This window comes from Narcine bancroftii, chromosome 7 (genome assembly GCF_036971445.1).
Source record: "Narcine bancroftii isolate sNarBan1 chromosome 7, sNarBan1.hap1, whole genome shotgun sequence".
Taxonomy (NCBI): domain Eukaryota; kingdom Metazoa; phylum Chordata; class Chondrichthyes; order Torpediniformes; family Narcinidae; genus Narcine; species Narcine bancroftii.
This window is the reverse complement of record NC_091475.1, coordinates 1,755,338-1,777,934: the sequence shown is the minus strand read 5'-3', so window position 1 is coordinate 1,777,934 and position 22,597 is coordinate 1,755,338. Positions and strand designations below refer to the sequence as shown.

Sequence of the window (22,597 nt, the reverse complement as noted above, 5' to 3'; positions counted from 1 at the left end):
GCGTCACCTGAGCGTCGCGACGTCGCCGGAGCCGGCGCGCCGTTTCACCGTGAGCTGCCGCAAGCGCTGCGTCTTTTGAGGAAAGAGTCAGTCGGGAGGTCGGTGTCAAAAGGCCGGCGTCAGGCTGGGCTGAAGTGAGCTGGCTGGTGTCATGGCTTCGCTGGACCGTGTGAAGGTGCTGGTGTTGGGAGATTCAGGTGAAGGACAGCGGGTGTGTTGTGCTGCTGAGGAGGCCCGTCCATGTTTATGTCGCCCAGCGGTTCCCACCCACATCCCTGTCTCATTACAGAATCCCGATGGCATGGGTGTGAGTGGAAGGATCCTCCATACAGACTGTAAATATCTGGGGTCCCAGCAGTAAAATACTGTCTGCACCATTCTGAATTTATTCGCCTTGACCCAGAGGCTCTCCACCCTTTTTCTTCCCCTTCACATCCCACTTTAACTCTTCCCCGTGCCATCAGTGCTCTGTGACGAGTAAGGGATTGCTTAAGGTGGAATGTGGGTGAAAAGAAAAAGTTTGAAACCCGCGGTTTTAATCGTCCTTCATTGACTTGTTATGTGCACGGTGTGATAGTACAGATCTATCACCAATGTTTATAGTTACAGTATCTAGACTGTGCTCTCAGTAGGCTGAGAGCTAAGCCACGCCTACTGTCTGGGCCTTAAAGGGTTGTGTCCCTAGCCAGGTCGGATCATTCTGGACTGGTCGGCCACCTGTGAAGAGCTCCTGTCTTTTGCTAAGAAAAGCCTTGGTTTGGATCAACAAGTCTTTGATTCTTTCGACGAGCTCTACAGCGATTGGCTGAGAGCTAAGCCACGCCTACTGTCTGGGCCTTAAAGGGTTATGTCCCTCACCAGGTTGGATCATTCTGGACTGGTCGGCCACCTGTAAAGAGATCCTGTCTTTTGCTAAGAAAAGCCTTGGTTTGGATCAACAAGTCTTTGGTTCTTTCGACGAGCTCTACACACGGTTTCAGAACTCCAAAGGAAATGGGCCAATGACCATTTTTCCCAAGCCAAATATTTCCATAACCATTGGGTCGAGAGCAGTGATTCTCAACCTCCCTTCCCATCTTAATAGTCTCAGAGAACCAATGGTTAGGGAATATTTAAAGTGGGATGTGAGTGGAAAGAAAAAGGTTGAGAACCACTGGGTGAGCTTACAAAGACATACACTGTTTTGTGCTTGCTAATAATTCATACATTATTGAAATTGTAACTCTATACATTGTTATTGCTGAAGGTTTGAAGGTGAACTGAAGCTTACTTTTGCCTTTACAGATGCTTCATTCCAGATTTTATTTTATTCAATAAAATGAATTCAATAAGATTTTATTCTATTCAAGGTTATTCGTATACATTTTGAAGACTTCTGCAGACAGCAGTCCTAGATATATTTGTATCTGCCTCCAGAAGACTCTTGGACATGTGTTTGGGGACTTTTCCTCATTATGATGAGAATTCTTCTGTCAACAGCAGTGGTGGCCTTCCTTGGAACACCAGTCCCTTTGCGATTACTGCGTTTACCAGAACACATTTTCTTCTTAATGATGTTCCAAACTGTCGATTTTGGTCATCCTAAGGTTTTGGGGATGTCTCCTACTATTTTATTCTTGTTTTTCAGCCTCGTAACGGCTTCTTTGACTTTCATTGGCACAACTCTGGTCCTCATGTTGAAAAATGGCACCTATACATTCTAAAGTTGGTCAAAAGCTTAGAAGCAAGGCAAGCTCTCTTATACCTGCACCAATGAAGCAATTTAACATACCTGAGTCCTCACAAACACCTGTGAAGCCAAATGTCCCAAACATTATGGCGCCCTGAAATGAGGGGACTAGAAAGTGCTGTAATTTCTACGTGGTCAAATCAAAATGTTGAATAAAATCTGAAAGGTATACTTTAATCACACCTAATTGTTTTAAGTAATTACAAATTTAAAACTGTGGTGCACAGGGGAAAATAAATGAAAAAGTGTCTGTCCCAAACATTATGGAGGGCGCTCTATATTTCTTAAATTGTGAAACCTTTATGGGTGTACTGTGGTGTGAATGGCACTACATGATTGTGTAGAACCCTTAAATGTTCTGAATATACAATGTGGAACAATACAACATAGTACACACCTTTCACCCCTCAATGATGTGCTGACCTATAGATGCCCACCAATAAAAACCTTACCAAAAAAACCCTTAACCCTTCCTACTTCAAATAACCTATTTTTCTTTCATCCATGTGCCTGTCTAAGAGTCTCCTAAATTCCCTTAATGTTTCAGCCTCCACTACCATCCCTGGCAAGACACTCCAGGCAGCTACAACTCTGGGTTTTTTTTTAAATCTCTTCACTGATTTTTTTTTAATTTTTGTTTTGGAAATAAAAAGACCAAGGTGCATAATTTTGATGCAAACAAGTGAATATTCTCCAGTTAGTTCTAATTAACCTTCTAGGACTAGAATTTTCCCAAAAGCATTGATGTTTTCGTATGTTTCATCAGGTAATTCATCCCGGTTGTTTTTTTCTCTGTGATTCTTTTCCAGGAGTTGGGAAATCATCTCTTGTCCATTTGTTTTGCCACAACCAGGTATTAGGGAATCCATCATGGACTGTTGGATGCTCAGTTGATGTGAGGGTAAGTTTGAGAGGATGCAGAAATTATTCTTGAATGCCAAATCTCATCTCTCCCTGCGCCGCACCCCCCCCCCCAAGTTATGCTAGATACAATATTTTGAATTTAGTAGGAAAAATAATTTTGATTTGTGTGTCCTGAACAAAAGTTTGATTCTTAAAGCTTGATTTTTAGATTCTGGCTATGTAAATACTTGTTTATCTTGGAAATGTAATTATGAAAATAAGGCCGGGTAAGAAACCTGCATAGGAGAAGGCCACTCCGATATAAAACCTACGACCCAAGGACCTCGCTGCCACGTCCCAGCTTGCTTGGCCACGGCACACGAACCATGGGTGTAAAGGGTGGGGCCAGTACTGCGCGCACTGCACTCCACCTAAAAGCTCCTTTGCGCAGGCCCGAGGACAGGTCCACGTCCTCCCCCTCAACGTCCTCCCCCTCAAAAGATGCTCACAAACTCAAGCTAGCATGCTGGAACATCAGAACCATGCTAGACAAGACTGACAGCCACCGACCTGAACGTCGGTCTGCCCTCATTGCACATGAACTCCTCAGACTTGACATCGACATAGCCGCTCTCAGTGAAGTCCGCCTGGCAGATGTAGGCAGCCTCCAAGAACGCGGCGCGGGCTACACACTCTACTGGTCTGGCAAGCCTTCGGATGAACGACGCCTATCTGGTGTAGGCTTCATGGTCAAGAGCTTCATTGCCTCCAAACTCGAAAACCTTCCGACAGGCCTCTCGGACCGAATCATGTCCATGCGACTCCCACTTCAAAACAAGCGTCACATCACCCTCATCAGTGTCTATGCTCCAACCCTCCAGGCGGAACCAGCAGAAAAGAACAAGTTCTACACCGACCTGCGCAACCTCATCCAACGTACCCCTACAGCTGACAAGGTTGTCATCCTGGGCGACTTCAACGCTCGTGTCGGTAAAGACTCAGAAACCTGGCCAGGAATCCTGGGCAAGCATGGCGTCGGCAAGTGCAACAACAATGGGCGCCTCCTGTTGGAGCTCTGCGCAGAACAGCGGCTTGTCATTACAAACACCCTTTTTCAGCAGAGGGACAGCCTTAAGACCACCTGGATGCATCCCCGATCCAAACACTGGCACCTCCTGGACTACATCCTGGTGCGAGAAAGTGACAAACAAGATGTGCTCCACACCAGGGTCATGCCTAGCGCGGAATGCCACACTGACCACCGGCTGGTTCGCTGCAAGCTCAACCTTCACTTCAAGCCAAAGCCCAGGAACAATAAAGCCCCCAGAAAGAGGTTCAATGTTGGAAAACTGCAGTCAGACGAAGCGAGAGGAAACTTCCAGGCAAACCTCAAAGCAAAGCTCGACGTTGCAACCCGCCTCACGGACCCATCCCCTGAAACCCTCTGGGATCAGTTGAAGACTACCATACTGCAATCCACTGAAGAGGTACTGGGCTTCTCCTCCAGGAAAAACAAGGACTGGTTTGACGAAAACAGCCAGGAAATCCAGGAGCTGCTGGCAAAGAAGCGAGCTGCCCACCAGGCTCACCTTACAAAGCCGTCCTGTCCAGAGAAAAAACAAGCCTTCCGTCGCGCATGCAGCCATCTTCAGCGCAAACTCCGGGAGATCCAAAATGAGTGGTGGACTAGCCTCGCCAAACGAACACAGCTCAGCGCGGACATTGGCGACTACGAGGCTCTAAAGGCTGTGTACGGCCCCTCACCCCAAGTCCAAAGCCCGCTGCGCAGCTCAGACGGCAAAGTCCTCCTCAGCGACAAGATCTCCATCCTCAACCGATGGTCAGAACACTTCCAATCTCTTTTCAGTACCAACCGCTCAGTCCAAGATTCCGCCCTGCTCCAGCTCCCTCAACAGCCCCTAAGGCTAGAGCTGGATGAGGTTCCCACCCTGGATGAGACATATAAGGCAATCGAACAACTGAAAAGTGGCAAAGCAGCAGGTATGGATGGAATCCCCCCAGAAGTCTGGAAGGCTGGTGGCAAAACTCTGCATGCCAAACTGCATGAGTTTTTCAAGCTTTGTTGGGACCAAGGTAAACTGCCTCAGGATCTTCGTGATGCCACCATCATCACCCTGTACAAAAACAAAGGCGAGAAATCAGACTGCTCAAACTACAGGGGAATCACGTTGCTCTCCATTGCAGGCAAAATCTTCGCTAGGATTCTACTAAATAGAATAATGCCTAGTGTCGCCGAGAATATTCTCCCAGAATCACAGTGCGGCTTTCGCGCAAACAGAGGAACCACTGACATGGTCTTTGCCCTCAGACAGCTCCAAGAAAAGTGCAGAGAACAAAACAAAGGACTCTACATCACCTTTGTTGACCTCACCAAAGCCTTCGACACCGTGAGCAGGAAAGGGCTTTGGCAAATACTAGAGCGCATCGGATGTCCCCCAAAGTTCCTCAACATGATTATCCAACTGCACGAAAACCAACAAGGTCGGGTCAGATACAGCAATGAGCTCTCTGAACCCTTCTCCATTAACAATGGCGTGAAGCAAGGCTGTGTTCTCGCACCAACCCTCTTTTCAATCTTCTTCAGCATGATGCTGAACCAAGCCATGAAAGACCCCAACAATGAAGACGCTGTTTACATCCGGTACCGCACGGATGGCAGTCTCTTCAATCTGAGGCGCCTGCAAGCTCACACCAAGACACAAGAGAAACTTGTCCGTGAACTACTCTTTGCAGATGATGCCGCTTTAGTTGCCCATTCAGAGCCAGCTCTTCAGCGCTTGACGTCCTGCTTTGCGGAAACTGCCAAAATGTTTGGCCTGGAAGTCAGCCTGAAGAAAACTGAGGTCCTCCATCAGCCAGCTCCCCACCATGACTACCAGCCCCCCCACATCTCCATCGGGCACACAAAACTCAAAACGGTCAACCAGTTTACCTATCTCGGCTGCACCATTTCATCAGATGCAAGGATCGACAATGAGATAGACAACAGACTCGCCAAGGCAAATAGCGCCTTTGGAAGACTACACAAAAGAGTCTGGAAAAACAACCAACTGAAAAACCTCACAAAGATAAGCGTATACAGAGCCGTTGTCATACCCACACTCCTGTTCGGCTCCGAATCATGGGTCCTCTACCGGCACCACCTACGGCTCCTAGAACGCTTCCACCAGCGTTGTCTCCGCTCCATCCTCAACATCCATTGGAGCGCTCACACCCCTAACGTCGAGGTACTCGAGATGGCAGAGGTCGACAGCATCGAGTCCACGCTGCTGAAGATCCAGTTGCGCTGGATGGGTCACGTCTCCAGAATGGAGGACCATCGCCTTCCCAAGATCGTATTATATGGCGAGCTCTCCACTGGCCACCGTGACAGAGGTGCACCAAAGAAAAGGTACAAGGACTGCCTAAAGAAATCTCTTGGTGCCTGCCACATTGACCACCGCCAGTGGGCTGATAACGCCTCAAACCGTGCATCTTGGCGCCTCACAGTTTGGCGGGCAGCAGCCTCCTTTGAAGAAGACCGCAGAGCCCACCTCACTGACAAAAGGCAAAGGAGGTAAAACCCAACACCCAACCCCAACCAACCAATTTTCCCTTGCAACCGCTGCAATCGTGTCTGCCTGTCCCGTATCGGACTGGTCAGCCACAAACGAGCCTGCAGCTGACGTGGACTTTTTACCCCCTCCATAAATCTTCGTCCGCGAAGCCAAGCCAAAGAAAGAAAAGAATTTTGGAATTTTTTGGAATTCTGTTGCTTGTCACTTTACTCCAGAAATTGACTTTTATTTCGGGCCATTGAATGGTAAATGATGGTTTAAAAAAAAAGAAAATTTTTATTCAATATATTGCTGATTGTTTTTCACCAAATAAAACCGATTGCATTTCTTTTTCCAGAAGAATGGGAGCAATTGATAAATTTTGGTTATAAGACTATTTGTGTAGATAAAAATGATTATGTAAAAATATATTAAAAACAACAACTTAGTGTTGAGTGTATATAGGAAGAACACAAATGTTGTTTGACCAGCTAGATTGATGGTTGGGGAAAGTGGGTGGCTCTGAAAGAGAAAGACTGGGCTGGGCATAAGGATAGACTATGAACAAGGTTATCTGCTCAGTGAGTGAATGAGAGCAGTTAGAGAGTGAATGAGAGCAGTTAGAGAGTGAATGAGAGCAGTTAGAGAGTGAATGAGAGCAGTTAGAGAGTGAATGAGAGCAGTTAGAGAGTGAATGAGAGCAGTTAGAGAGTGAATGAGAGCAGTTAGAGAGTGAATGAGAGCAGCTAGAGAGTGAATGAGAGCAGTTAGAGAGTGAATGAGAGCAGTTAGAGAGTGAGAACATTGTCAAAGACTGTTGGAGTTACAAAATGCAGAATAAAAGACATGCCAGGCAGGTCTCCACCAGGAGGGAAAAGGGTGGTAGAGTATACTCAAAGCAATATACTACCATTGTTGATTGGTTATGTTACAATAACAACACTCCATCCTCAACATTAATTGGAGCGACTTCATCTCCAACATCGAAGTACTCGAGATGGCAGAGGCTGACAGCATCGAATCCACGCTGCTGAAGATCCAACTGCGCTGGGTAGGTCACGTCTCCAGAATGGAGGACCATCGCCTTCCCAAGATCGCGTTCTATGGCGAGCTGTCCACTGGCCACCGAGACAGAGGTGCACCAAAGAAGAGGTACAAGGACTGCCTAAAGAAAGCTCTTGGTGCCTGCCCCATTAACTACTGCCAGTGCGCTGATCTCACCTCAAACCGTGCATCTTGGCGCTTCACAGTTCGGCGGGCAGCAACCTCCTTTGAAGAAGACCACAGAGCCCACCTCACTGACAAAAGACAAAGGAGGAAAAACCCAACACCCAACCCACCAATTTTCCCTTGCAACCGCTGCAACCGTGTCTGCCTGTCCCGCATCGGACTTGTCAGCCACAAACGAGCCTGCAGCTGGCGTGGACATTATCCCTCCATAAATCTTCGTCCGAGAAGCCAAGCCAAAGAATGTTACAATAAAGGATAGGAATAAACAGATAACAGCAGACATTTAGAAAATCTTAAGACTATCAAGCAAAGTCAATGTAAGTTCATGAAAGGCAAATACTATTTGACATTTGCTAGTGTCCTTTAGAGACTGTAAGGGATAGGGTAGATAAAAGGGAACCTGTAAATGAGAGGGTTAGGGTTGATCCTTGATGATCACCCACCACCGTCAGTTCACAGACTTAATTGACACATCGCGGGCTAGCAGTGCTGGGCACCAAAGTACAGCGAGTGGATCAGATGAAGCCTCTGCCTAGAGGGGTGGGGTGCTAATGGCTCATAGCTTTAACCTGCTGGTCCTGTGGACTAATTAGCTCATTAACAGGCAGGGAATAAAAGGTCTTTGTATGTCTACAATAAACCAGTCTTGAGTTGACTACTTTTGTGTGTGTTTGCCTTTATTTCGTGGCATCTACCGTAATAGCTGCTACAGTATGGTATTTGGGATGATCAGAATTAGAATTTATTATCACGAACAAGTCATGAAATTCATTGTTTTGTGGCAGTATCACAGTGAAAATAATTATATTACCCACCTTACAAAATAATTTTTTTAAAAATACAAGTGAAAGTCAAAGTCAGGCAGTGTCTGTGGTTCATTGTATATTCAGGAACCTGATGACAGAGGGGAGGAAGCCGTCCTTGCGCTGCTGAGTGCTCATCTTCAGCCTCCTGTACCTTTTTCCTGACGGTAACAGAGTGAAGACGGCATAGCTTGGATGGTGGGGGTCCTTGAGGAGAGAAGCTGCCTTCTTAAGCCAGAATGCTTTCCACAATCATCTCCTTTGTTTTGTAAACAGTGAATGCAAGGTTGTTGGTGTGAGATTGCTTAAAGATCTGATCTATCTCCCTCCTGTACATTTCCTCGTTGCTATTTGTGATTCTGCCAACAACTGTGGTGGGTATAATGAGTAGAGCAATGGGCTGAGCATGCATCCTTGGGGTGCGCCTGTGTTGATGATCAGTGAGGAGGAGATGTTGTTTCCAATTTGTACTGACTGTGGTCTTTCAATGAGAAAGTCAAGGATCCAGTTGCAGAGGAAGGTGCTCAGGCCCAGGGTTTGGAGCATGTTGACCAACACTGAGGGTATAATGGTGTTGAAGGCTGAACTGTAGTTGAAGAGCATCTGTATGTATAGGTTGCTATTTTTGAGGTGATTGAGATAAATTATTGCCATGTGTAGTGGAGTAGCTAGATAACAGAAAATAGTAAGTAGGAATGGGTTATTCTCATATTGGTTTTGTAACTTGTAGGTACTTAAAGGATCAGTGCTGGAGCCTAAATATTTACAGACTATATTAGTCATTTGGATGAAGGGGCCAAATTTGTTCCTGATACAAGGCTGGACAAGTTGTGAAGACATTAAGAGCCCGTAGATGGATGTAGATAGGTTAACTGAATGGGAGATGTTTGAAAATTGAGTAAAGAGGAAAAATGCAAGGCTATCTGTTTCAGAAGGAAGATTGAAAAAGAAAATTATTTTTAAACAGAGTATGACTACAAAATGTTGTGGTTCATTTTGTAGTCTCACTCTCTGGATTCTAATACACAAAACCCAAAGAATTAGCCTGGAAGTACAGCAAATAATAAAGGATAAGAAAATGATGCCCTTTATTGTATGGTGTATTCAAGTAGAGATATCTTGATGGAACATTTACTCGATGCTGAAGATACTGCACCTGGAGCACTAGGTATAGTTTTGCTTTCCATTTCATTTATTTGCATTGAAGTCAAGTGAATTTCACTATATAATTTATAAAAAAAAGTTTAAATATTTTGCTAAATTACTGTAGTAAACTATTTGCCTTGTTACAAGCTTTTTGTGGAATTTTTAATGTAATAAAATCATTCTTTGCTTTGTTTTATTTTGAGTGATTATTTGTAACCACATTAACTGGTGACTTGGCTAAATGGTGTACCAACAATATCTCTCACTCAATATCACCAAAAGAAAGGAGGTGATTGTAGAATTTAGGTAGGAAAGGCAGAGGTGTACAATCCAGTGATCATTGGAAGATTGGAGGTGGAGAGGGTGAGCAGATTTAAATTCCTTGGAGTCAATACCTTGGAGGACCTTTCCTGGGTTCCACCTATTAAGGTCATGGTGAAGAAAACACATTAGCTCCTCCACTTCCTCAGGAGTTTGTGAAGGTTTGGTATGTTGTTGTGAAAAGTATGCTGACAGGCTGTACCACAGCTTGGTATGGAGGCATCAATACCTCTGAGTGGAAAGCCCTGCAAAAGGTAGTGGACACAGCCCAGTACATCACAGGAAAAACTCTCCCCACCATCAAGAAAATCTATATGAGGCACTGATGTTGGAGAGAAGCAGCAATCATCAAGGATCAACACTGCCCAGAACAGGCTCTGTTCTCATTGCTTTCATCAGGGAAAAGGTGTAGTTGGCACAAGACTCCTACCACCAGGTTCAGGAACAGTTAGTACCCCTCCACCATCAAACTCCTAAATAGCAGATCAATCAGAGACTCATTTAGGGAATCTTTCTTTGAACATTATTTAATACCGATGTTTGTTTTAATTTCTATATTGCACAGTCTGTTTACATTTCTTTTTTGCACTTCTCTCTTTTGTCTGCGTTTTTTTTTTAGAGGATGGTTCACAGTTACCAATAAATAGAAATTCTGTCTGGCCAGCAGGAAAAGATATCTCAGGGTTGTATGTGATGTCATGTGTGTATTCTGACAATAACTTCGAACTTTTTAATCTAATTCAGCTTCATGACTATAAGGAAGGAACACCAGCTGAGAAAACCTACTACATTGAATTATGGGATGTTGGTGGATCTGTGGGCAATGCCAGTAGTATTAAAAGCACCAGAGCTGTATTTTATAACTCTGTGAATGGTATGGAAGTTTCTTTTGGTATTCAATATTTTTGCCATAATTATTATTTGTAGGCATAGCATTTTCTTAATCTGCAAGATCTCTTCCCTCAACTCCAGACTTAAAATTTCAGAATATTATGTGACAGAATATAGACCATAAGGTAATAAGATATAGGAGCAGAAGTGGGCCACTCCACTATTACATCATCAGCTGATCCATTCTCCCATTCAGCCCTCATACCCTTCCTATTCAGATAACCATCAATATACTTAACAACCTGGCCTCCACAGCTGTCCATGGCAGCAAATTCAAGAGGTTCACCACTCTCTGCTTAAAGAAATTCCTCTGCATCACTGTTTTAAATAGGTGCTCCTTTAAGTTGTGCCTTCTTATCCTTGTCTCCCTTCCCATGGGAAACAACTTTGCCTCATTTATTCTATCCAAGCTTTTTTAACATTTAAAATACTTCCTTGAGGTCCTCCCTCATTCTTCTGAACTCCAAGAGCTGTTAAACATTTCTCATGTGCTAATCCCTTCATTCCAGAAATCATTCTTGTAAATCTTCTCTGAACCCTCTCTAATGCCAATCCATTCTTTCTTAATAGGGAGCCAAAAATATGCCATGCACTCCAAGTGATGCCTCACCAGTGTCTTATGAAGCCTCAATGTCACATTGCTGCTCTTGTATCCTATTTTTCTAGATATAAATGCCAGCATAGTATTCACCCTCTTTGCCTCTGACTCAACCTGGAGGTTAACTTTTAGGGAATCCTGCATGAGGACCCCTAAGTCCCTTTGCACCTCTGAATTTTGAATTTTCTCCCCATCTGCACTTTTATTCCTTCTACCAAAGTGCATGAGCATACACTTTCCAACATTGTATTTCATTTGCCATTTCTTTGCCCAATCTCCTAATTCATCCAAGTCTCTCTAGCCTCAAACCCATTTATTCCAGAATCCAAATCACTAACATAAACATGGGTCCCAACGCAAAGCCGTGTGGAACACCACTTATTCCCACTCTGTTTCCTGCCAATCAGCCAATGCTCTACCCATGCTAGTATCGTTCTTCTAATTCCATGGGCTCTCATTTTGTAAAGTTGCTTCATGTGCAGCACCTTTTCAAAGGCCTTTTGAAAGTTCAAATGTATAACATATACTGCATGTCCTTTTTCCTGCTTGTGGTTTCCTCAAAAAATTGCAGTAAGTTTGCCAGGCAAGATTTTCCTTGAGGAACCAGGCTGATTTTGGCCTATCTTGTCATGCACCTCCAGGTACTCTTTAATCTCATCTTTGACAATTGACTCTAACAACTTCCCAACCATCGACGTTAGGCTGGCAGGTCTATAATTTCCTTTCTGCTGCCTCCCTCCCTCCAGTCTTCGGAACCATGCCAGAATCCATTGATTCTTGGAAGATTGTTACTAGTGCCTCCACAATCGCTATAGCTACTTCTTTCAGAACCTAAAGGAGCATTCTATCTGGTCTGGGAGACTTGTACACCCTTAGACCATTCAGCTTCCAAACCACATTTTCTCTGGTGATCGTGACTGCATTCACCTCTCTTCCCTGACATCTTTGAAAGTCTGGTGTACTGCTAATCTCTTCCACTGTGAAGACTGATACAAAATGCTCATTCAGTTCTTCTGCCATCTCCTTGACTCCCATTATAATTTCTAAAACATCACTTTCTATTGGTACTATATCTACTCTTACCATTTTTTTACTCTTAATGTATTTATAAGAGCTCTTAGTGTCCTTTTTGATATTACAGTACAACTCTAATTATCCAAAATTGAATTCTCAAAATTCCTTATTTATCAAAAATAATTTTAAATTTCTGATAAATGAGGATATCCGAAACAAATCGGCTGCCAGTGGCAGTGGGTTAGGCTCCTGGCACTAGTGGGCCCTCGGTGGGAAGGTGTCAGTGATCGGTGGCGGTCAGCATTTTTTTGGTGAGAATTAAATATTATTTTAATGCTGTTGCTACTGGTCTGGTTTTTTTTAAATTACTATTTCTCCAAAAAAAAAGTTTATCTGACGTAGGCCTGGCCCTGACCATTTTGGATAATTGAAGTTGTACTGCATTTGTTAGCCTCCTTACAAAATTCTTTTTCCTTCCTAATGGTCTTCTTAGTTGCCTTCTGTATGCTTTTATGGGCTTCCCAGTTCTCTATCTTCCCACTAAATTTTGCTTCTTTGTATGCTTTTTCTTTTGTCTTCACTTTGATTTTGACTTCTCTTGTCAGCCACAGTTGTGTCAGTTCCCCTTCAAATTATTTTTTTGGAATATACATGTCTTGCCCTTAATTATATCTCACAGAGACCTCCCTGTTAGTGTGCTGTTCCAATTAACATTTGCCATTCCTCTTTCATACCTCGGTAGTCCCCTTTATTCCACAGGTATATGGGATACTCTTATTTCCGTTTCTACCTCTCAAACTGCAGGGTGAATTCTATAATATTATGATCACTGCCTCCTAAGGATTCTCTTACCTTCAGCTCCCTTATCAACTCTGGTTCATTACACAATACCGATATGCCATTTTCCTGGTCACTTCAGCCACAAGAAGCCATCTCAGACATTCTACAAATCCTCTTTCATGAGATCCATTCCCAACCTGATTTTCCCAATCTACTTGCATGTTAAAATTCCCCATGACTACCATAACATTGCTCTTCTAACACACCTTTTCTATATATGTTTTATATACTCTCTTGCTCCATTCCATTAAATATTCTTTCGGGAACAACAACTTATTTCTTAAAAAGTATTTGTGGACTCTGATTCACCAACCTGCAACCCATAAGCTCTCTTGAGCAAAGCAGTTAGCGCAATGCTCTGACGGTGTCAGCAACCTGGGTTTCAATCCGGTGTTAATTGTAAGGAGTTTGTACCTTCTCCCTGTGTCTGCATGGGTTTCCTCCAGGCTCTCTGGTTTACTCCCACCTTTCAAAAACATGGGGATTGTAAGTTAATTGGGGTATTTGAGTGGCACATGCTTGTGGGGCCAGAAGGGCCTGTACCTGTGTTAGATGTCTAAATTTAAATATTTTGCATTTATAATTGCCTTTGATATCATACAATATGTTTGTTTCAGTGCTATTTTGGAATAATGCACACTACGAAACCATTTTGTACATTGAAATCAATTCTACATTGCCATTTTCTTTTTATTTAAATCTCAATATATTTTTGTTTGCCATAGCCAACAGCTTTATCCCAATGTTAAAATTCATTAGTTTAACGTCTTTCTTTGTTGCCATATGGTTTGGATCTATATATGTTGGTGACACCTACATTTCAATCATTGGAATTTTTAATTCTAAAATTGTAACTTTTCTATTGTACTAATTAAGCTTGTTTTTCTGTTATAAACGGAACTGATGCTTTGTTTCTTTTGATTGCATATTCTTAAAGGTATAATATTAGTGCATGACTGTACTAACAAAAAGTCATCTCAGAATCTGTATCGGTGGTCATTAGAGGCTTTGAATAAAGATTCCATACCTACTGGAGTCATAGTAGCAAATGGGTAAGTTGTGTTCCTGCTGTAATCTTTTTTTATTATTCTTTAACCAAAACAGTATCGTTGTTGGAATATTTTTCATGAAAACTTGAGGGATTTTATTCAGAATTTACATGAACCATACTATACTTCATTCAAATTTGTTACACATAACATAGGCCAATAACTTTTAAGATTAGTTCATTTTCTGACATTGCATAAGGGTGGGTCTAATAAAATTGAACTCCTTCATTTAAGTAGGAATCTGAAGAGGGAAGGTGATTGAGGAATAGTGGAGCAAAGGAGACGACGGAATGGAAGCAAAAATAGGAATGAAGTAAGATTTTGTGGAAAATGATGTTCAGTAGACTTCATCACTGCCTTGAAAGTCGACCTATGACCAGATGTTCAAACAGCTGGGAACAGTAAAGATGAACTCAAGTAGTTTGCGTGTGTAGACTGAAACATGGAAACCAGTTGTTGAGAAAGGAAAACAACAATAAGTGTGTTCGGTAAGGGAAATCGATAACATATACTTGTGATTACTGATGAAAAAAGACCTGAAATAAGACCGTAACCCCAAAGAAAGACCTGCAGCAATGAGGTGACTTAAAATGGGAAGATGGCCTGTTATGGAATGTCTCAGATGTGAACAATTGAGAATGTGAGCCAAGTGGGGTGAAGGAGCAGAAAATATTCAATGAGATTCACAATTTCTACTGTGCACTATTTCAGGATTTGATTTTTTTTTGTAATTTTATGCTCATGGGTCAGGTAGAAGTCAGAAATTGTTATTTTTTTAAATAGAGACTGTGATTGGGAGCAGTTTGCTGATAAGCAGATTCCGCTATTGGTCATTGGTACAAAGTTGGACCAAATTCATGAAACTAAAAGGAATGAGGTGTTGACAAGGACTGCATTCTTGGCAGAAGATTTCAATGCTGAGGAAATAAATCTGGTATGATTTTTAAATCTATAATTTTGATTTTAAAAGAAAAGAAAAATTCCTCTTGAACCAAATCTCATGAAAAGATGGATAATGTCAGATTGGAGAAGAATTTTGTCTTCAGTTGTACAGTAAAAGCCCTGGTATCCTGCACCTACGGGGATTAGTAGATGTCGGATAAGTGTATTTTCCAATTGCTTGAGACTTACAATGCCTAACTAATACAACTGCATTAATAATAAATAGTTTGAAAGACAAAAATACTACACTGTATTTACACTGAACAAACTTCACTTGTATGAATATATAAACCTTTGTGGCGGTACGCTATTAGGCAGGCAAACTGGCCCCGCTTGTAACACATGCGGCGGGGCATTCGGCCAAAATGGCACCATCGGGGGTTTCCTCCCGACCTCGGCACCGGGCTCAGAAGCCCACGCTTGGGGACCCACGTGACGCCCCAGTGACATTGGGGCCTCCCAGCGTGGTTCTCAGCCAGGTCCGGGCTGGGATTATAAGACCAGCCAGGCAGCCTGCAATAAATCAGTCTTTGCTGACTGAACTCAACCCATCTGGTTGTGCGATCCTTCAGTTAGCAGTGTAGCCGCTGCTCTACCTTAAAGCATTTAACTTTATTTTCAGTCACATTCTTTGAAAACATTTAACTGTTGCTGTATCTGCAGGTTCCTCCCTCTTCACAGAGCTGTCCAAAGCACAAACAATAACATTATAGAAAATTAACCGAATGTCTTTTGATTGTTGTTATTTATGCCTGCTTCTTCAGCCTCACCCATGCCTTGTACAGCTGAATTATGAATTCCCAATGTTTTTATTCAGTGCCTGGCCCAATTAAGACCAGCGTGCCAAATGCTTTCTTCACCTCCTTATTTACCTGAGTTGCCACTTTCAAGGAACTTTGCACTTGTACTCCTAGGTCTGTCTGTTCTCCAGGGCCCGATCATTTCCCATGCAACTCCTGCCCTGGTTTAACTTATCATTGTGTAAATCTTTTGTCAAAATAATTCCAGTTGCCACCTATTCAACTGATCCAGATCCTGTTCTAAACTGAGATATTCTTCCTCACTGTCTACTACACCATCAATTTTGGTGTCATCTGCAAATTTACTAATCAATTTATCAATAGATATGGAGCTACCCTTGTGGCACACCATATCTTCAATCAGAGAAACTTCTTTCCACAGCTACCCTCTGCCTACTTCCACTAAACCAGTTCTGAAGGCATCAAGCTAGAGGTTCCCATGTGATTTAATACTCAAGACTAAACTGCCGTGAAAGACCTTGTGATAGCCTTTCTAAGGTCCATATATACAACATCCACTGCTGCACTGTCATGAGCCATCTTGGTTACCTCTTCGAAAAAAAACTCCATCAGATTCGTTGGACACAATCTGCCACACAATAATCCATGTTGACTAACTCCATTCAGTACCTGACTATGGAAATGTTGGTCAATCATGTCCCTCAGAAAATCCTCCAGCAATTTTCCAACCACTGACATCAAACTCACTAATCTGTAGTTGCTACTATAACCTGTTCTTGATTCAAAAAAATTGTGTTATTAATGCAAGAGTTTGAAGTAAAACATAAATGATCTATTACTTCAAATTAATATTTCTCTTTCATTAATGCATTTTTGTACAACTTATCCTAGGATTGTACCAATCCACGATATTTAGCTGCAGGATCTTCCAATGCTGTGAAACTGAGTCGTTTTTTTGATAAAGTAAGGTATTTTTTTATTTGTACTCTCATCTTACGATTGCATTGTAATGGACGACTAACTGATGGATTGGAATTTTAAATGAGAATTTTGAATGATAACAATGAATTTTGTGACATGTTCATGACAATAAATTTTGATTCTGAATTTGTCAGATGTTTGAGTAAAATCATATCTTAATTTATTGGGAAGTCGTGAACTTGAGAATTCTGTTTACTGAAATTGCTTAATTAGCAATTCATACATTTAAAATGTTGACATTGAACTCCCTGGGTTCTATTGGTTTTTGGGGCCTGCGGACATTTGAGCTTGCAATGGCTATTATGACCTCAATCTCTACTCTGATCATGTTTATAGGAGATTTTTTTTAAATAAAAAGCTAAAATCTCCAAAGAGAGGATTACATTTTTGGCAGTTATTTGATCAAGAAGGGCATACAGGGTATCAGAAAACGTTCCCGGCCTGCTGAAGTTGTAATCTAGAACCTTATGTGTTATTCTGCAGAAGCAGTGTGCAACGGACAGACACATAAACCCATAGCCAACCGATCAGATCAAAGTTCTGCCACATTAAGTGGTTCATAGAAGGAGGAGAAGACTCCCAAGATCATCCCTTTCCTCAATTATAGCAGAGGCCTGCATGAAAGGCAAAGCATGTGAAACTGTTAGCTATAATTGCCTAATAAATGATTTGTCTCTACTTCCCCCAGGGTCCTCATTGTCATCCATAGCATACATCTTTGTCTTAATATCTGAAATGGAAATTTTCAAATTGCAACTCTTTAAAGTTCAGCGATCCCTGTCTACTCACAGCAAGACTTGGACATTTGCCGAAACCTAATAAATAGTACATAACCTCTCTGACGTCTATCTGTATGCCATTACATCTCCATAGGACAATGTAACCAGCTATGCAGCCATTTAATGGAATCATCATCATTGCCAAGTCCCCGCCATCAACATTCTAGAGCAGTGGTGCCCAACCTTTTACTTTCCACTCACATCCCACTTTAAGCGATCCCTGTGCCATCAGCGCGTTCTGTGATTAGTAAGGGATTGCTTAAGGTGGGACGTGAGTAGGAAGGGAAGGTTGAGAATCACTGCTCTAGACCCAATTATTATTGAAATATTTTGCTTGAGAAAAACTGCCATTGGCCCATTTCCTTTGGAGTTGTGAAACCCTGCACATAACAAGTCAATGAGGTACAATTAAAACAGTGGTTTTCAAACTTTTTCTTTCCACCCACATACCACCTTAAGCAGTCCCTTATTAATCACAGAGCACCTATGGCATAGGGAATACTTAAAGTGGTATGTGAGTGGAAAGTAAAAGGTTGGGAACCACTGTTCTAGAGATTGCCATTGACTAGGAAACGTTAACTGAACCAACCACATAATTGGTATAACTGTAAGAATAGGTCGCAAGATGAGGATCCTGCACCAGGTGACTTCCTCCTTTCTAAAAAAACCTTTCCACCTATTGCAAGACGCGTCAAGAGTGTGATAGGATATGCTGTCATGTCTGAATGAGTGCAGTTTTAACAAAAACTCATGAAGCTCAACACTATTCACGGAAAGAATAGCCCACTTAATTGGTCATCCATATCTTCACTGTCACTTCATCTTGATTACCATTCATACCATTGACAAAATCCAAAGCAGTTACTCACCTTGGCCTGTTTGACAGCTGCTCCAAATCCAATGACTTCAACCACTAAAGGAGAAGGGTAGCAGGTAAATAAATCCCGGAGGTTTGCCTCCATGCCACACAACGTCCTTTCTTGTCCATATTTTTTTGACCTATATTATCGCTGCGACCAGTATGTACTGCAGCGCTGCATGAGTAACGTTTATTAGAAAGGATGCATTACGTGAAGAAGATGGCTCACTATCATCCAAACCCAATAAATAAATGTAAAAGAATCTTTTTACTTTTGAAAACTTTATTTTTCATTTGCATCAATGACAAATACAACATGGTTATCCATAATCATACAGAATAATAAAGCAATGCAAAAAGAATACATAATTTTATATTTTCTCTCCCCTTCACTCCCCAAAAAAGTAGGTAAAAAAGGAAAAAAACTGACCTGAATTTATCATATATCATTCATTGATTAATTAAATTTTTAATTTACAAATATAATCTTAAACCTCTAAATTAACTAGAGTGAGTTGGAATGGGAGTGGTGGACGATTTAGATGATTTCTTATTGAAATCCATATATGGTTTCCAAATTTTTCTGGTTGATTCTGTAAATTGTACATTATTTTCTCTAATGGTATACAATTTTGTAATTCCATTTGCCATCTATTCAACCCCACATTATTGTATAATTTCCATGTTACCACCGTACGTTTCTTTTGCTACACTTAAAAACTTCCTCTGATAAATATCTAACTTCAAATCATAAATATCACCAACAAAAATATTTTTCAGTCTTTCGGAACTTGTATCTTCATAATTTGTCCCAGTAAAATAATCACATCTTCCCCAAATTTTTCTAATGTAAAAGAATCATGTGATCTTAAATTCTCATTGTGGTTGAATGTGTCAAGGATGTGAGCAGGCCTGGTTCAGTTTTAAACAGAGACTAAAGATGGGATCAGTGGTTAGTGTATTTGGTGTATACAAAATTCTGAGCTGATAGAAGTAGAGATTACAAAGTTCCATTTAACAATTTCCAAAAGAACTTTTAGTTTGGATTGCAGGGTTTGGAGTAGTCCTTGATGGCTCATCTTATTGCATCTATACCTGATAATATGGAAATGTAACTGTACAGTGGGTCATATTATTTAGATTTAATTTGTAACAAGGAACCACTATTTGTGTTATTGCCAAAAGTTCAGTGGTAAAAGAGTTTGCAACTGAAGTTGACCATTTTGTTGGGAACATCAGGCATTTTTGGCATGTTGTAGTGATTTTGTTTGTTCCAGTGGTCTAATGCAATTTGCTGTTATTTAAAAAGCCATTGTACCCTTGAGACTAAAGAACTAATGTTAGTTTTAACATTTTCACTGTTCTCATGCCAGAATTTAGCTGATTATAGCGGAAGGTATTGAACTTTCACTCTTCTTCTGGTCTGTGTGATGAACTAACTTAACAATTTATAATTAACAATAAATAACTTCATTAAAATCGAATGATGTTGCAGCTTTTTCCCAAAAGTATTTGATGCATATTGTGTGCTGTCATTTTCATGAAATGTGTGTAGAGTATAATAATTGTTCTTTTCTTTTGAGTTTTTAGGTTATAGAAAGGAGGTGTTTTTCACGTGATAGTAATCAGGTTTGTATATGATTAAATGCTTTTTTTTCTCAGAACCAGAGTATAATTGTTTCTCTGCATGCTAAAAATAAATAATTTAATTAAAAATATCACAAGAATTTGATGAAAAAATGATTAGTAAGAGACTGCTTAAGATGGTATGTGAGTGAGAAGGGAAGGTTGAAAATCACTGCTCTAGACCCAATTGTTACGGAACAATTTTGCTTAAGAAAAATTGTCATTGGCCCATTTCCTTTGGAGTTATGAAACCGTGCACATAACGAGTCAATTAGGTGCGATTAAAACAGTGGTTTTCAAACTTTTTCTTTCCACCCACATATCACCTTAAGCAATCCCTTACTAATCATAGAGCACTGATGACATAGGGAATACTTAAAGTGGTATGTGAGTGGAAAGAAAAAGGTTGAGAACCACTGTCTAGATGAAGCATACCTCTGGTTAGAACATCACTTCTGCAGTAAGCCTCACTGCAAGACCTTTTTCGTTCACTTGGTAGCACTTTTGCTTATGTGTGAAAAGAGCACATCTATATTTGTATTTCTGTGTAGTACCTAATCTAAGAATTACTGGAGATTCCTTCTTTCACATAAAATTTTAATCCAAGTTTGCTTGTTCAGGTGGATTAAAAGATGCTGTGAAACTTGTCAAAAAGCAAATCTTTTGATCATTTGCTATTTTTCAAACTGCACAAAATAAATAAAAAACTTGGTTTTATTGGCTATAAATTGTGTGAAGATTTACAGGAATATTCATAAAATAATGATTCTGGAAGATTTGAGCCACCTTGTTACATTCTGAGGAAGATGAAAGTGTAGTCTCGCCAATGCCCAAAAATTTCTTTTTTCCTGTAGTCTTTTTAATACAGTTTTAAATGTTCCTAATGTGACTGTGTGTGAATTTTTTTTGTCTGTATTATTGCACAATTCTTGGCCTCAAATCAACTGTTACCATGAGATTATGCCTTAGCTTTCCAAGAAAATTTGGCTCACTCTTGGATTATTTGCATTATGTTTGGATAGTTGTAAAACTGCATAGATGCTGAAATATTGGCCCCAAAATTATTAACCTTTTGTCATTTTGACATTGTTGGGCTAGTTTTGATCATTACATTGTGAACTTCAACTTAGACCACCAATATAAGGAGAATTCTGCATCTCGTAACCTGTTATTTTAACTTTACAATTTTTTTTGCAGATTTCTGGTTTTGCTGACCGAAAACGATTTGGAACAGGTTCATTAAAGGTTCTTCATTCTGATTAAGCAAATCCGCCAGTGGCTGAATGTATGGAAGTAAAAGTTCAACTCTTACTTTCCTCCTGCCAAAAATGACCAATTTTAACAGAAGGAAATTGAACTTTTGATCTTCTGTTAATTAGTTTGAGGAAAGGAACTCAATATGAAGGAACAGTCTGTACCTTTTGCTTTTTATAGACTATGGAATAATAAGATTATTTAAATATTTGATTTCTGAGAAGATGGAGGAATTATTTTTAATTTCAGGATCATTGATTTTCTTGTCAAAGAAATGTATATTTCAAATAACTTTCTTGAGTACATAATGGCACTGTGTGGAAGTAACTGTACATGACACTCTTCCAAGATTCTGTTTTATTGACTTCAATGGAGCTGAATTTTGAAACCAATTATATGACAAAGTTCTTACTTGTTCTTCAATCTATAAATTACAATTGTTCATGTGGATAATGTATATTCCTTATGGTGGCGACTTTTAGAATCTAATTCAAGTGATTATATAGGATAGAACTTTGTTTCTAATGTGGTAAATACAATCGAGTTAGTTGACAGTTGTACAAATTTGAAGATCCATGTAAACTAAAAAATTTTCAGCAAATGTCCAAATCCCTTTTACATGGGGGTAAATGAAATTAATAACATTGACTATTTATTAAATGGTGGAAGAGATCAATAATCCAGCAAATCTGAGCGCTCATGATTCTGAATCACTGAAAATTTCATAAGCGGATAAAAATAAGAGGGCAAACGGTCTGTTGGGCTTTAGCTAAGTGGATTTTAGTAGACAAGTAGGCATACCTTATTTCAACTTTGATATCCTGGAGAAACTGCATCTGGAATAAACGTCATCAAGGGAATACAGTATTGGATGGTAAGCTTGAATGGGGAGAGATTAAGCAGACTAAGCATGAAGAAGAATAAGAAGTGAGCTCTTGAAACATTCAAAATTCTTATGAGGAGCAAAAAGGCCATTCAGCCCATGGCTGATGCAGGGGTGATGTTTTCCCCAGCAGGTTGTTTAGACCAGTGGGTCAGAATTCTCAGTTATGCCTTCTAGGAGGTGATAAAACAAAAATTCTTCACCTGGAGAGTGCTGCACCTTTGGAAGTCTCTACCCAAGAGGTCTGTTGAAGTTCAATAGCTGAATATATTCTTCACAATGATTGATCTATATTTAGATATTAAGGCAATCATGGAATATTGAGTCGGGGCTGGAAAGTGGTCAGATGTTTAACATCTTTCTGAATGGAGGAGCAGGCATGAAGGGGGTAATGAGACCAACTCTTCCTCTTGTGTCTTTGCATTTAAAACACCTTGTGTGTTTCTGCTGTTTGCTGTTATTTATCCAAAATTACCTCGTTATTAGGTTAT

General features: G+C 40.8%; 1 protein-coding gene across 4 annotated transcripts; it reads left to right on the top strand.

Moving 5' to 3' along the window:
- Window positions 1–6: 6 nt before the first annotated feature.
- Window positions 7–21,902, top strand: rabl3 (RAB, member of RAS oncogene family-like 3). 4 transcript variants are annotated; one of them, XM_069888449.1, is made up of 8 exons: window positions 7–197; window positions 2,539–2,630; window positions 10,374–10,503; window positions 13,910–14,024; window positions 14,805–14,955; window positions 16,616–16,687; window positions 19,934–19,972; window positions 21,167–21,902. In XM_069888449.1, the coding sequence occupies exons 1-8, from the start codon at window positions 152–154 to the stop codon at window positions 21,230–21,232; spliced, it is 711 nt and encodes a 236-aa protein (XP_069744550.1). In that variant the 5' UTR covers window positions 7–151; the 3' UTR covers window positions 21,233–21,902. The 4 variants fall into 4 exon arrangements, with proteins under 4 accessions (XP_069744550.1, XP_069744551.1, XP_069744553.1 ...); XM_069888450.1 differs by having other exon boundaries at window positions 19,927–19,972; window positions 21,167–21,254; XM_069888452.1 differs by lacking the exons at window positions 19,934–19,972; window positions 21,167–21,902 and adding an exon at window positions 19,717–19,761.
- Window positions 21,903–22,597: the final 695 nt, after the last annotated feature.

Excerpts from the sequence above, each read along its gene's own strand:
- rabl3 (XM_069888449.1), top strand. The coding sequence starts at position 152 with ATGGCTTCGCTGGACCGTGTGAAGGTGCTGGTGTTGGGAGATTCAG. Across the intron at positions 198-2,538 it reads GCTGGTGTTGGGAGATTCAG|GAGTTGGGAAATCATCTCTT; the intron begins GTGAAGGACAGC and ends ATTCTTTTCCAG. Across the intron at positions 2,631-10,373 it reads GATGCTCAGTTGATGTGAGG|CTTCATGACTATAAGGAAGG; the intron begins GTAAGTTTGAGA and ends AATCTAATTCAG.